Consider the following 13,630-nt stretch of genomic DNA (forward strand, 5'->3'; position numbering starts at 1 on the left):
ACTTCCATGATCCAGGCTTTCTGAAGCTTATACCCACAGACTTCCAATTCTTTTCTTACTGTTTTAGGATCCGTCATAAACAGACGACCTTGACTTATGTTGACAATCAGAAAGGACCTGCAGGTGCGTGAGGAGGCTGGTCCTGAGCTGTGAGCTCGCTCCCCACTGCAGATGTTCAGTTAACGCTGGCCTGAGCAGGTGCGCAGAGAACAGGTCTCTTGTAAACTGCGTGGGAAGCATCTACTCACTGCTGATTATGGCTCAGCAAATTGCTGGGAGTTGAGGAGGATAAAGAAGTTAAGACCTACTATTTATCTTACAAAGAATCCTTAACTCCCCCAACAATCACATGTGGAGGCAGACAGTATATAATGAAGCACCATCACTGGGAAACTAACAGCAGGCATTATCTGCGTATTTCGGGCTGGAAAAAGTCACTATCAAACCTCTACTTGAAGATAACTGAACACTGTTATTTCACTGATCAATAACATGCATTATCTACACTTTATTTTGTTCATCTAGGTGCAGAGATAAAGCATCACACTGCTGGTACCTTCTTTAATCTCTCGTTGGTCAGTTAAAGAGACAGGAGAACTGTGGGCTTCTGGGGTAGCTCAGTTGGTAAAGAATCTGCCTGTAGTGCAGGAGACCTGGGTTCGATCCCTGGGTCAAGATGATCCCGTGGAGAAGGAAATGGCAACCCACTCCAGTATTCTTGCCTGGGAAATCCTGTGGACAGAGGAGCCTGGAGGGCTATAGTCCATGGGGTCACAAGAGTTGGACACGACTTTTCATGCAAAGATGGGCACACAAAAGGACAGAAATGGTATGGACCTAACAGAAGCTGAAGATATTAAGAAGAGGTGGCAAGAATACACCAAAGAACTATACAAAAAAGATCTTCATGACCCAGATAACCACGATGGTGTGATCACTCACTTAGAGCCAGACATCCTGGAGTGTGAAGTCAAGTGGGCCTTAGGAAGAATCATTACAAACAATGCTAGTGGGGGTGATGGAATTCCAGCTGAGCTATTTCAAATCCTAAAAGATGACGCTGTGAAAGTGCTGCACTCAGTATGCCAGCAAATTTGAAAAGCTCAACAGTTGCCACAGGACTGGAAAAGGTCAGTTTTCATTTCAATCCAAAAGAAGGGCAATGCCAAAGAATGTTCAAATTACCACACAATTGAACTCATTTCACATGCCAGCAAAGTAATGCTCAAAATTATCCAAGCTAGGCTTCATCAGTACGTGAACTGAGAACTTCCAGATGTTCAAGCTGGATTTAGAAAAGGCAGAGGAACCAGAGATCAAACTGCCAACATCTGCTGGATCATAGAAAAAGCAGGAGAATTCCAGAAAAACATCTTCTTCTGCTTCATTGACTATGCTAACACCTTTGACTTTGTGGATCACAACAAACTGTGGGAAATTCTTCAAGAGATGGGAATACCAGACCATCTGACCTGCCTCCTGTGAAACCTGTATGCAGGTCAAGAAGCAACAGTTAGAACCGGACATGGAACAATGGATTGGTTCCAAATTGGGAAAGGAGTACGTCAAGGCTGTATACTGTCACCCTGCTTATTTAACTTACATGCAGAGTACATCATGTGAAATGCTGGGCTGGAAGAAGCACAAGCTGGAATCAAGATTGCCTGGAGAAATATCAAAACCTCAGATATGCAGATGACACCACCCTTATGGCAGAAAGCAGAGGAACTAAAGAGCTTCTTGATGAAGGTGAAAGAGGAGAGTGAAGGAGATGGCTTAAAACTCAACATTCAAAAAATGAAGATCATGGCATCCAGTCCCATCACTTCATGACAAATAAATGGGGAAACAGTGACAGACTTTATTTTCTTGGGCTCCAAAATCACTGCGGATGCTGACTACTGTCATGAAATTAAAAGGTGCTTGCTCCTTGGAAGAAAAGCTATGACAAACCTAGACAGCATATTAAAAAGCAGAAGTATTACTTTGCCAACAAAGGTCTGTAGAGTCAAAGCTATGGTTTATCCATTAGTCATGTATGGATGTGAGAGTTGGACCATAAAGAAGGCTGAGGGCCAAAGAATTGATGCTTTTGAACAGTGGTGTTGGAGAAGACTCTTGAGAGTCCCTTGGACTGCAAGGAGATCCAACCAGTCCATCCTAAAGGAAATCAGTCCTGAATATTCATTTTAAGGACTGATGTTGAAGCTGAAACTCCAATACTTTGGTCACCTGATGCGAAGATCTGACTCATCGGAAAAGACCCTGATGCTGGGAAAGATTGAAGGCAGGAGAAGAAGGGGATGACAGAGGATGAGATGGCTGGATAGCATCATGGACTCAATGGACATGAGTTTGAGTAAGCTCTGGGAGTTGGTGAAGGACAGCGAAGCCTGGTGTGCTGCAGTTCATGCTGTCTGGTGTGCTGCAGTTCATGCTGTCGCAAAGAGTTGGATACAACTGAGTGGCTGAACAACAACAGGAGAGCTGTTTGGTCTCTACCTCCGTTTCTTTTCGGATAAAGTGTATAATTCTGCTGGCCTTCCTCTGACCTCAGAGAAGCAAGCATAGAGGCTAAATAGTCTCTGCAGGATGCTTGGCATTAGCAGAACATGAGTGCTGTCTGTGAGTTAGAAAGGGCTACCACTAGTTTGGGTGCAAGAAGTAGCCAACATAAACACCATTTCCTTAAAAGCGATCCTAATTATCTATGTTAACTTACTGTGTCGTCTACTGAGTTGTTTGTAAACAGCGCCCTGTCAAGAATTCAATGTCAGCTTTGATGTCACAGCCCGAAGCTCAGCAAGTAAAGGCTGCACGTTCTAAGACACGATCTGTGCACGGACACGCTTCCTTTATCCTGTGTTTCTTTTACATGGATTGTTAGCTTGTACTTATTTCAGCTGTATTGTCAACTAATAAGCCCTTAAGGTTGAAAATATCTGATGAAAAAGAATGATTAAAGCTGAGAGGGTCATTTGGCTTTAGGGGGCAGTGGTGGGTCACAGGCAGGAGGGAGGCTTCTGTTCCTTTGGCACTGAAAGTGCCTGTAGGATAGTACGGTGATGACACAGGAATATCGTGGGACACCCCCTAAGACTAGACCCATGACACTAGTCCCATGACCTGACAATAAGGTTCTATGGGAGGCTTTTGGGAAAGGCTGTAAGTACTTACAGAAATGGACAGGAGAAATGTCTCCTCCTGCATATTTTAATCTCTATCCTCTCATAAATGACTGCTGGAGGATATAAAGCTACTGTGTGGGAGTCAAAGAATAATTAAGATACTGGGGGAACACCTGGCTTCTATTTTTTGAATTTCTGTTTTGTGTTCATGCAAAATCCATTGACTGTTCATTCAAGACTCGGCATTTGCCAGGCCCTTACCAGGTACTGTAAGATATAAGGATGTAAAAGATGAAGCCCTTACCCTTTGGGGTAGTATAGTCCTTATCAGAGGGAACAGAAAGCATATGAGTCTCCATTAGGTTGAAACAAATGACATTAATGATACTAAGGTCCAAAATGGAGTTGAGTATGGGAAATTTCCTAGAGATCGATTCTAATTCTTGTTGGAATATAAATAAGAGCCATAAGAGAGTACAGTAAAGACCATGGAGCCAGGTACTATTCTAAGTACTTTCGATATATCAACACTTAGAATCCTCATCACAACCCTACGAGGTAGGTGCTATTAGCATGTTCATTTTAGAGATAAAAAGGCAAAACAAAACAGAACCAAGGTACAAAGAGGTCACAAAACTTAAGTAAGATCATGCATGAAGTAAGCTGTACAGGTGGACTACATCAAAGTTGAAGAGGCTGAGTTCTTGAAATACTGGGCTACATACTGCCTCTCTCAGAGGGAGAGAAAGGGTTACCAAGATTCCAAGATGGAAGTGCACATTCTCTTGGGGGAACTGGGAAAAGCTTTGTGGATAAAGCAATATTTGAAATATGCCTTAAAGACAAAAATCCATAAAGTTTTGTTCCCACCTGGGAGAGAAGAAGAGGGGATTTCTGGCAAAGGAGTCATTATGAAAAGGTTATAATGGATAGCAGCCATCCTGACTGGTGTGTAATGGTACCTCATTGTGGTTTTGATTTGCATTTCTCTGATGATGAGTGATGTTGAGCATCTTTTCATGTGTTTGTTAGCCATCTGTATGTCTTCTTTGGAGAAATGTCTGTTTAGTTCTTTGGCCCATTTTTTGATTGGGTCATTTATTTTTCTGGAATTGAGCTGCAGGAGTTGCTTGTATATTTTTGAGATTAAGCCTTTGTCTGTTTCTTCATTTGCTATTATTTTCTCCCAATCTGAGGGCTGTCTTTTCACCTTACTTATAGTTTCCTTTGTAGTGCAAAAGCTTTTAAGTTTCATTAGGTCCCATTTGTTTAGTTTTGCTTTTATTTCCAATATTCTGGGAGGTGGGTCATAGAGGATCTTGCTGTGATTTATGTCGGAGAGTGTTTTGCCTATGTTCTCCTCTAGGAGTTTTATAGTTTCTGGTCTTACATTTAGATCTATGACCCAGCAATCCCACTTCTGGGCATACACACTGAGGAAACCAGATCTGAAAGAGACACGTGCACCCCAATGTTCATCGCAGCACTGTTTATAATAGCCAGGACATGGAAGCAACCTAGATGCCCATCAGCAGATGAATGGATAAGGAAGCTGTGGTACATATACACCATGGAATATTACTCAGTCGTTAAAAAGAATTCATTTGAACCAGTCCTAATGAGATGGATGAAACTGGAGCCCATTATACAGAGTGAGGTAAGCCAGAAAGATAAAGAACATTACAGCATACTAACACATATATATGGAATTTAGAAAGATGGTAACGATAACCCTATATGCAAAACAGAAAAAGAGACACAGAAATACAGAACAGACTTTTGAACTCTGTGGGAGAATGTGAGGGTGGGATATTTCAAAAGAACAGCATGTATACTATCTATGGTGAAACAGATCACCAGCCCAGGTGGGATGCATGAGACAAGTGCTCGGGCCTGGTGCACTGGGAAGACCCAGAGGAATCGGGTGGAGAGGGAGGTGGGAGGGGGGATCGGGATGGAGAATACGTGTAAATCCATGGCTGATTCATATCAATGTATGACAAAACCCACTGAAATGTTGTGAAGTAATTAGCCTCCAACTAATTAAAAAATAAATAAATTAAAAAAAAAAAAGAAAAGGTTATAATGAGCAGGAGTTCTGCCGACATAAACATGAGTGTGCATAGTACACAAGGGAGATGAGGCTGGAAATACACACAGGATCCATGTTGTGGACCTTCTTAAAGGACAGAGAGATGAGTCTATTCATAGTTTAGGAAACAGTGGGGAGCTTCTGAAGATGATGGGGCAGAAGAATCACTGGATCAGAGGTAGGGAAGAAGAATGAATGTGGAAGCAGAGGGTAGGGGGGCTGGGAACAGGAAAAAAATAGGAGGTAGGGAAGAAAAATTAGGAGGCTAGGACAGGAGTCCAGCTATGAACGTATAGTAAGGAGCACAACAAGCAAGATGACAGTTATTACAGTAAATTTTTATCTCATATATGTGTTTTTTAAATTGAATTTTTAATTTCATATTGGAGTATAGCTGATTTACAATGTTGTGTTAGCTTGTGTACAACAAAGTAATTCACTTATACATATATCCAAAATCCTCCTCAGAAAGATGTGCAATCAGCTAATAATTCCTCTAATACTTAATAAGTCTTAAGTATTTGTCCCATACAATCATCAAATCCTGTGCCAAAACCAACTAAGAGAGAGAGAAAATTATTAAAAAAAAACAAACACATAAGAACACAGCAGCCTGACTCAGGAGTCTGCCTACTTCAGGAACACTAAAAATGTTTTGTCTTTCTCTGAAAGAGTCTAACCAACCTCATCACTCTCCCCGACACCTGAAAGCAGCTTTCTTTGTAGTAAGTTTGTGCCATTACTTCTTTCAAGTATACAAAGATGTCTATCTCTTTCAACCGTAAACTCCTTCAAACCCCTTCTTAGCCTATATGTGTGTTTTTGCTCATATTTATATCTCTGGATTGGTGAATTACACTGCTACCCATGTGTGTGGGCTGAAAACGTCTCATGGGACTTTTAAAAATAGTTCTTTGTTTCCAGAAAATATTTCTCAAGCCTGTACTCTGCAGAAGGTATGTTAGTATGTGCCCATGACTGCACAAACACCCATTCACATGGATTAGGTCCCGTACCCACACAGAGAGCAAAGCCCTGAGGGCTTAGAAGATGGGCCACTTTTTAATGAGCAAGAGAAGAAAGAGATGAGTGCAATGGACGATTCTTTAGGTGGTGCATTGCGTGGGTTAATCTTAGCTGGTCTGGTTTGACCACATGCTTTTTCCCCAGAGTATTGTTTGGCAATGCTGTGTATGGATCATGTTATCTAAAGATGAATGATATGCTCTAGTCATGGGTCCCCAAATTGTTTCAGGGCAAGATATGTCAGCTTGTTGATGCTGCTTAGCAATAGAATTAGATTTATGATTTGTACCTAAGTTCACTGGAACTGGGGGCCTGACAGTTAAGGCTGTCTACATAGCTAGGGTGCACCTACATGACCAGCTCACTCTAGGAAACTCTGTCATGAGCAGACTTTGGGCTTCCTGGTATCAAGGTGCTTGGCAGGATTATGAGTAGTGGTTCCAGACCTGGAGACAAAGGGTGACTGTTGTGACTGGGAAGTGAGAGGACAAGAAGGCCCAACCTTGGGTCCTGCAGATCCTGGTGAGTGCACTTTCCCATCCACTGTGCTGTACTGTATGTCTCGCCTGTCAGAAAGCTGTCCTCTGAGTATACACCATTTGATTTCTATGATTCCTTTAGCAATAGAACCCTGAATGTGGTCAATGTGCAGTTAACACAGGTGGCGAGATCTGATCCTCTGTGAATGCCCCCCACCCCACTGTAAGCCAAGAGGTTCCATGATAACAAGGCGTGGGAGGGTGGTGCTGGTGGGAATTGTTAAGTGTGCAGAAGGGTGGGTAGTCAGGGAGCTATTAAGGATACTTCCATTTAGTTATTTTATTTGCAATATCATTTATTACTTACTGTGTTCAAGGTACCATTTGGGGTACTGTGAATTATACAACTCTGAATAAAACACAGCTGTTCATGATCCACATAGGGAGATAAGAGAAATATGCAAACAACTATACTCCAAAGCAGTGTTTAACATATTACTTCAGAGTGATAAGGAATCACATGACCTCCTTCAAAGACATACATGGAGGAAGGAGGGATTGCTCCAGGCCAAGGGTTACAGTGTTTTGGCTGAACCTTGAAGTATGGGCAGGATATATATTTCCAGAATGGCAGGAGGAGGACAGTTTTGGAAGATGGAATGGCATGAACAACATCCCAGAGGAGGGAAAGCACAGTGTTCCTGGGGAGGAATGACTTGTCTAGACTTACAACTGAGGTCAGATGACAGATGGTGGGTTCGAGTGTCTTGGAATAGGTTTGCAGTTTAAAATTTAGGTAGTGGGGAGGGTACTAGAGACAGTTAAGGTTCTTTAGAGCAGAGGGATATGTTGGATTCTGAACATCTTTATTGGCAAAGGAAGATGGATACAAGGAAGGAGAGGTGGGAAGAGGATGGAAGGAGGAAGACAGTTATTAAGGGGTTATTGTGACCCCTTAGTGTAAAGTCAAGGTGGCCTGCAGAAGGGTGGTGGCATTTCTTTATGTTTGGATAGTTCTGTCTAGGATTTGCTCTAAGAGGGTTTATTTATTTTTCTTCCATGGGGTTTTGCTTTGAATCTAAGAATTCAGAAAAGTGCACATAGAAAATGTACACATTACAATTGTAAACTGATGGATCATGAACAATAGTTTTTTTCTTAACTGGAGTAAAATTGGCTTACAGAGTTGTGTTATTTTCTGCTGTACAGTGAAGTGAGTCAGCTATATGCATACATATATCCCCCCCATCCCTGTTGGACTTCCCTCCTACCCAGCCCCCGCTCCTCCACCCGGCATCCTATCCATCCAGGTTACCACAGAGCACTGAGCTGAGCTCTGTGATCAGAGTTGGACATGACTGATCGATTAACACTTTTATGGATGAAGGTATAAGTAGCTATTGTTCTTGCTTATCACAAAAACATCAACATATGCAAAATAAGTGGCAGCAATTTCTTCAACATATCTGCCATACTCAGAGGCTGTCTTTCAACAAAGCCCAAAGCTTAAGCTCCTCAGACCCCATGACATGACAAAGAAAATGGCCTGGGGAAATCCTACCACCACTTTGGGGGAAGTGAAGGGCAGCGTATTATATCTGTGTGTGGGCGAGGGTTTCAGTGTGGGAGAGCGCATGCACCAATTAGTAAAACATTCTTAACTCATTCCTTCTCATTTCCTTACAGAAAGTAGCAATAAGTCACATTATTTTCTGAGTGAAGGCTCTGGAATATACTTGCTGGGATAATGCAAACATAACTAACAGCTAGCCCTTTTACAACCCCTCACATTAATTAGGGAGCAGATTAACATGTCAGATGCTTCTAAAATAGGAGGGTTGTAACGAGTCTGTGGTCTGGCACAACTGACACATTGATGACGTTTGTTAAAAACAGCACCAACCCTCCCTTTGAGTGACCTCCAAGAAAAATGATGTTTACATCGCATATTAGAAACGTAGCCTGCAATTTAGTCATAAAACCCCAATTATGGTTTCATGACGCTGGAATGACCCATGAAAGAGCAATGGCTTAAACAGTCAGGTACACTGTCTTCCCTTTCTTTATTGTGTAATGTGGACTTGAGCATATACTTCAATTGAGGAAGAGAAAATCCATCCATAGAATTTAATTAAAGGTACCTGCTATGTGGGGTTTCCCAGGTGGTTCAGTGGTAAAGAATCTGCCTGCCAGTGCAGAGATGGGAGTTCAATCCCCAGGTTGGGAAAATCCCCTGGAGAAGGAAATGGCAACCCACTCCAGTATTCTTGCCTGGGAAATCCCACGGACAGAAGAGTCTGGTGGGTCCCCGTCCACAGGGTCGCAAAAGAGTTGGACATGACTTGGTGACTAAACAAAACCACCACCACCTACTAGGTAATTAGGATTCTTTTTAGGGCATGTGAGGGATTTAGAAGAAGCAGAAACCATGGGTTTGCCTTAATTGACTGCAAATAATTAATTCTTGAAGCCCACACAACTTATTGAGTCCTGTGCACAGTGTAATCACATACATGGCGATGTTGTGAGGATAAATGTCATCACAGAGCAGCAGGCAAAGTTCCATGGAAGCACAGACGCAGAACAGGTTTCGGTGCTAAAGGATTTGGAGAGGTGTTCCCAAGAGAGCAGATGTTTGAGTTCAGTCTTGAAGATAAAGAAAAGATTGTCACAGGACAAGAAGGGGATGTGCAAGTCATGTTAAGGAGAAGAGACAGCTTGTATGAAGGCAGAATTTCAGAGCCCAAGGCGATTTGGTTAAAGGGACAAATTTAACGGTCTGTTAATGTGATCATTAGGTAAAGAAATATCTCAAAGTAATAATGACAATAATGATATAGAACTTGTAAAAAGAAAGATTCCTAAACTCAGTAATCTACTTGCTGGCCCACAATAAATTCTTTCTTTTTTCTTTTATTTGCATTAAGTTGGTCTTACTTAACCTCAAGGCTGGGCTTCCCAGGTGGCCCAGCAGTAAAGAAACTGCCTGCTAATTCAGGGGACACAGGTTCGATCCCTGGGTGGGGAAGATCCCCTGGAGAAGGAAATGGCTACCCATTCCAGTATTCTTGCCTGGGAAATCCCGTGGACAGAGGAGCCTGGTGGGCTACAGTCCGTGGGTTTGCAAAAGAGTTGGACATGACTTAGGAACTAAACAACAACAACAACCTATAAGGCTAACTGTATGAGAGAAATAAAGAAGCAGCCTTTTTTTTTTTCCCCAAAGAGGACATAAAGATGGCCAACAGGCACATGAAAAGATGCTCAACATTGGTAATCATCAGGAAAATACAAAGCAAAACCACAATGAGATATCATCTCACACCTGGCAGAATAGCTATCATCAAAAAGAATACAAATAACCTTGTTAGCAAAGATGTGGAAAGAACGGAAGCCTTATACACTGTTGGTGGGAGTGTAAACTGGAGTAGCCACCATGGAAAACAGTATGGGGGTTTCTAAAAAAACAAAACAGAACTACCACATGGCCTACCAATTCTATGCCTGAGTATATATCTTCCCAAAACAAAAACACTAATTCAAAAAGATACATTTATCCCAATGCTCATAGCAGCACTATTTATAATTGCTGAGATATGGAAGCAATGTAAGTTGCATCAGCAGATGAATGGATAAAGAAGATGTGGTATATACATGTAATGGAATACTACTTAGCTATAAAAAATGAAATTTTGCCATCTGCAGCAGCATGGATGGACCTGGGGGGCATTATGCTTAGTGAAATAAGTCAGACACAGAAAGATGGATACTATATGATGTCACTTATATGTGCAATCTAAAAAACATAACAAACTAATGAAAAAAAAAAACAAAAAAGGAGCAGACTTACAGATATGGAGAACAAAGTCGTGCTTACCAGTAGGGAGAAGGAAGGGGGTCAGGGGGGAAAAAAGGGTTATTATGTGATTATATGGTATCATGTGTGTGAAACTTTTGAAAATTGTAAAGCATTACAGAATTTAAAGAATCTTTCACTCAGTTAAAAGAAAAATAAAAAAGAAGCAGCGTTATGGAGAAGTTGATAAATTCTGAAAAATAATATTTTTTTAGTTTGCCCCTACAATTTCAGTTATTAATTCATCCAGTTACCATATCCTAAATAAAACAGAGTAAGGACAGTAGCTTGAACTGTAGTAAAATCTGGACAATATTGCCAAAGGCAGAAAACGGACTGAAATTCTTACTTGTCTCTAGGACTGGATATAGTATCTGCAGACTTTGGGATGCTCTGACAAAGAAAGCTGGTGTGGCTGAAAGAGAAAGAGGGGGAAAAAAACCATTAGTCACCCCTGTAAAAAATGGTCTGATGTGACCTTGTTACATTCTCATTTGCAAATGTCAACATGTGACCTAGCTCAACCTCACAAAAATTCTCTCCTTTTTTCTTTCTTTTCGAAACTAAAATTGCACCTGTCCTCTGAAAGGAACTCCTAAATATTCAGAGCAAATGGAAACCTTTTGCTCAGTTGCCTCTGGTCTCACGCCTGGACACAGGAAGGATGAAGAATTGCCTTCCTACATCATTTGGGTCCAAACTTAAGTCTTGCTTGTGAAAACAAGGAGGAACATAAATTCTTTTTAAAAACAGTATTAAAAACAGTTCAGTCAAACACGTTTATTCTTAGAAATAAACATGTGAGCAACCCTGGGAGTAGGGAAGGAATGAGGGGAAGTGAAAAACTGGACAAGAAGGAGAGACAGAACTTCAGGACACGAGATGGGCAATGAGTCATCTGTTATAAAGGAGTTCTAATGGAACTGATACTAGAATTAGGTTACATGAAAAACAGGAGAAATGGAACATGATCAATGGAGCTATCACTGAACTGTTGAACTGGGTTAACTGCAAACATATTGTAACTGCTGTCTGGCTTTGGTGGAGAAGGGGGTATCGATAAGAGTCTTCTCATCCCGCCAGGTTATCCCTGGGTTGCTAGAGAGGCAGTGTGACCCAGGTCCCCAACAAACACAGAGCAGTACCTCAAAGCAGCGAAACTGCTAATGCTGTTGGTGCTCAATAGAAACCCGCAGTAACAGTGCTAAGAAATCGTTTTCTGATATGAAAAAAAGGAAAAGGAAGAAAATGAAGATGCAGGGACAGTGAACTGGCCCACATCCATCCCCCTGAATTTCAGAACGGGTGAATCCTGTCCATCTGTCCTGAGCCACTTTTTAATGTGTTTTTTCACTAACTCCTCCCACCTGGGGGCAACCAGTAGGCAGCACCATTCGGGTCTGGAGCTCAGAATATAGAAGCTAACAGAGGAAATTAAGATCCTCTCATCAAATGCTGCAGAATTCTAACCCCCCAAAGTTTTCAAAGCCTGGGCATATCAGGGAGAGCATTTTCCAAGTGAAGTTAGGTTTGGTGGCCTTTGGCAAATAATATTTTAAATTTTGTATGACTTTCAGCTCCAAAAGGATTTCTTTTCATTCTCTAAATTTTAATATTAACTTTATCTGCAGAAGTTCATTTACTCCCAAATGCAATAAAGAATTATGACAGAAAGCAAATAGAATACACGTTTCCCTGGAGTAGATAATGTACTACACATGGATTTTAACGTGACCAGAAAGGAAAACTGCTTTTTATGAAAATCCCCTCAAGTCTACTCACTGCCTTGATACCCTCAGTCTTTGTTATTATCATTATCTAGACCCCAACCCCCACCTTTAATTCCTTGCTACAAATCAGAGAACACTTTATTACCCCCTGCCCCTAAATTGGGCACTAGAACATTATTTTTGGTCAAGGTTGGGCAAGTTTATATAACTTTCAACTGTGAATGACTTCTTTCACTGACAACTATGTATGCCTTGAGAATGTTAAAAAAGGGTCCAAAAAAAGAGGAAAATTAAGTCAATCAGGGATGACAGACACACAATCATCTGTGTTATTTTGGTCAAAATTATCCAGTCAGTTTGTCTCCATTTTCAGCTTGACACCGAGTAAAAAGACACCAGTTTCCAGGCTCAGACCAGCAGGAAAGTTGATGAATTTCTCCAGAACAATGACTGATACAGAAAGTGGGGGGTCAGTTATGAGGCTCCAGGGGAGCCCACAGAGCCAAACCTCAGGCCCGGAAATGCTTGGGCAGCGCTGGCCACCCTCGACTCTTTTGCTTTCCTTGCAGACAGAGGTCTGGTGCCTTCCTCTTTATGGTGTCTTTGGTAACATTTTCATGAATCAGAAAGTCCTACTCAGCTAACAGCCTCCACAGAATATGGTGAATCAAGGCATAAAAGGAACAAATGGCATCCTTGGGGAAGAACCACAGATTTACGCCAGCACCAAGAGGGCCCTGATTACAAAGTCGAGAACCATGAACAAAACTGTGCCATCTTAGCAAATGGAGGTATCACCCTCAGTGGTCAATTTTAGCGTCCCAGCTGTCCTCACTGTCTAGAAGCACTGCTCTAGTATATCCTATGAGGGCTTTTAAATCCTGGCATTATAAAATGAATTAGCTACAGCCCTTGGCCTTGGTGAGCCCACAGTTTTTGGGCAGGGATATATAAAGTAATGAGTGGGCGGCATTGGAGGAGCAATGCAGTGTCCTTTAACAAGTCAGGACAAGGTTCCTGGGGAAGGTGACCCCTTGGATGGGTGCTGAATTTGGGATAAGTAAGCAAATGAAAAGCAAATGATAAGGCAGTTGGTGCCAAGGGAAGCACTGAATAAAGAAAGGCGTAAGACGAGGCCGGGGCACATGAGTCACAGTCTGTCGGGAATGGGTAGGGCACAGCTGACCGGGGATGTATTGAGTGGGGAGAGGTCATGTTAGGATGGTCTTTCCAAAGAACTTAACTGTGATCTTGCAAACACTGGAGAACTACTCCTTTGCGGGGCCTTGAGGTGGAGCTTCTCATGGTAAACCTGCTTA

At 41.9% G+C, this 13,630-nt stretch overlaps 1 protein-coding gene across 8 annotated transcripts in view; it reads right to left on the reverse strand.

Moving 5' to 3' along the window:
• The window catches only part of GHR (growth hormone receptor), a 301,945-nt gene that overhangs the window by 80,686 nt on the left and 207,629 nt on the right, over positions 1–13,630 (reverse strand). For 5 of the 8 annotated variants that reach the window (XM_043488956.1, XM_043488957.1, XM_043488958.1 and 2 more), the window contains one exon: positions 10,931–10,996. The exons of the other annotated variants lie outside the window; for them this stretch is intronic. In XM_043488956.1, the coding sequence (XP_043344891.1) occupies positions 10,931–10,996 (66 nt within the window). The remainder of the gene's footprint in view (positions 1–10,930; positions 10,997–13,630) is intronic. 8 annotated transcript variants of the gene reach the window in all.

Source organism: Cervus canadensis, chromosome 16 (assembly GCF_019320065.1).
Source record: "Cervus canadensis isolate Bull #8, Minnesota chromosome 16, ASM1932006v1, whole genome shotgun sequence".
Classification (NCBI taxonomy): Eukaryota; Metazoa; Chordata; class Mammalia; order Artiodactyla; family Cervidae; genus Cervus; species Cervus canadensis.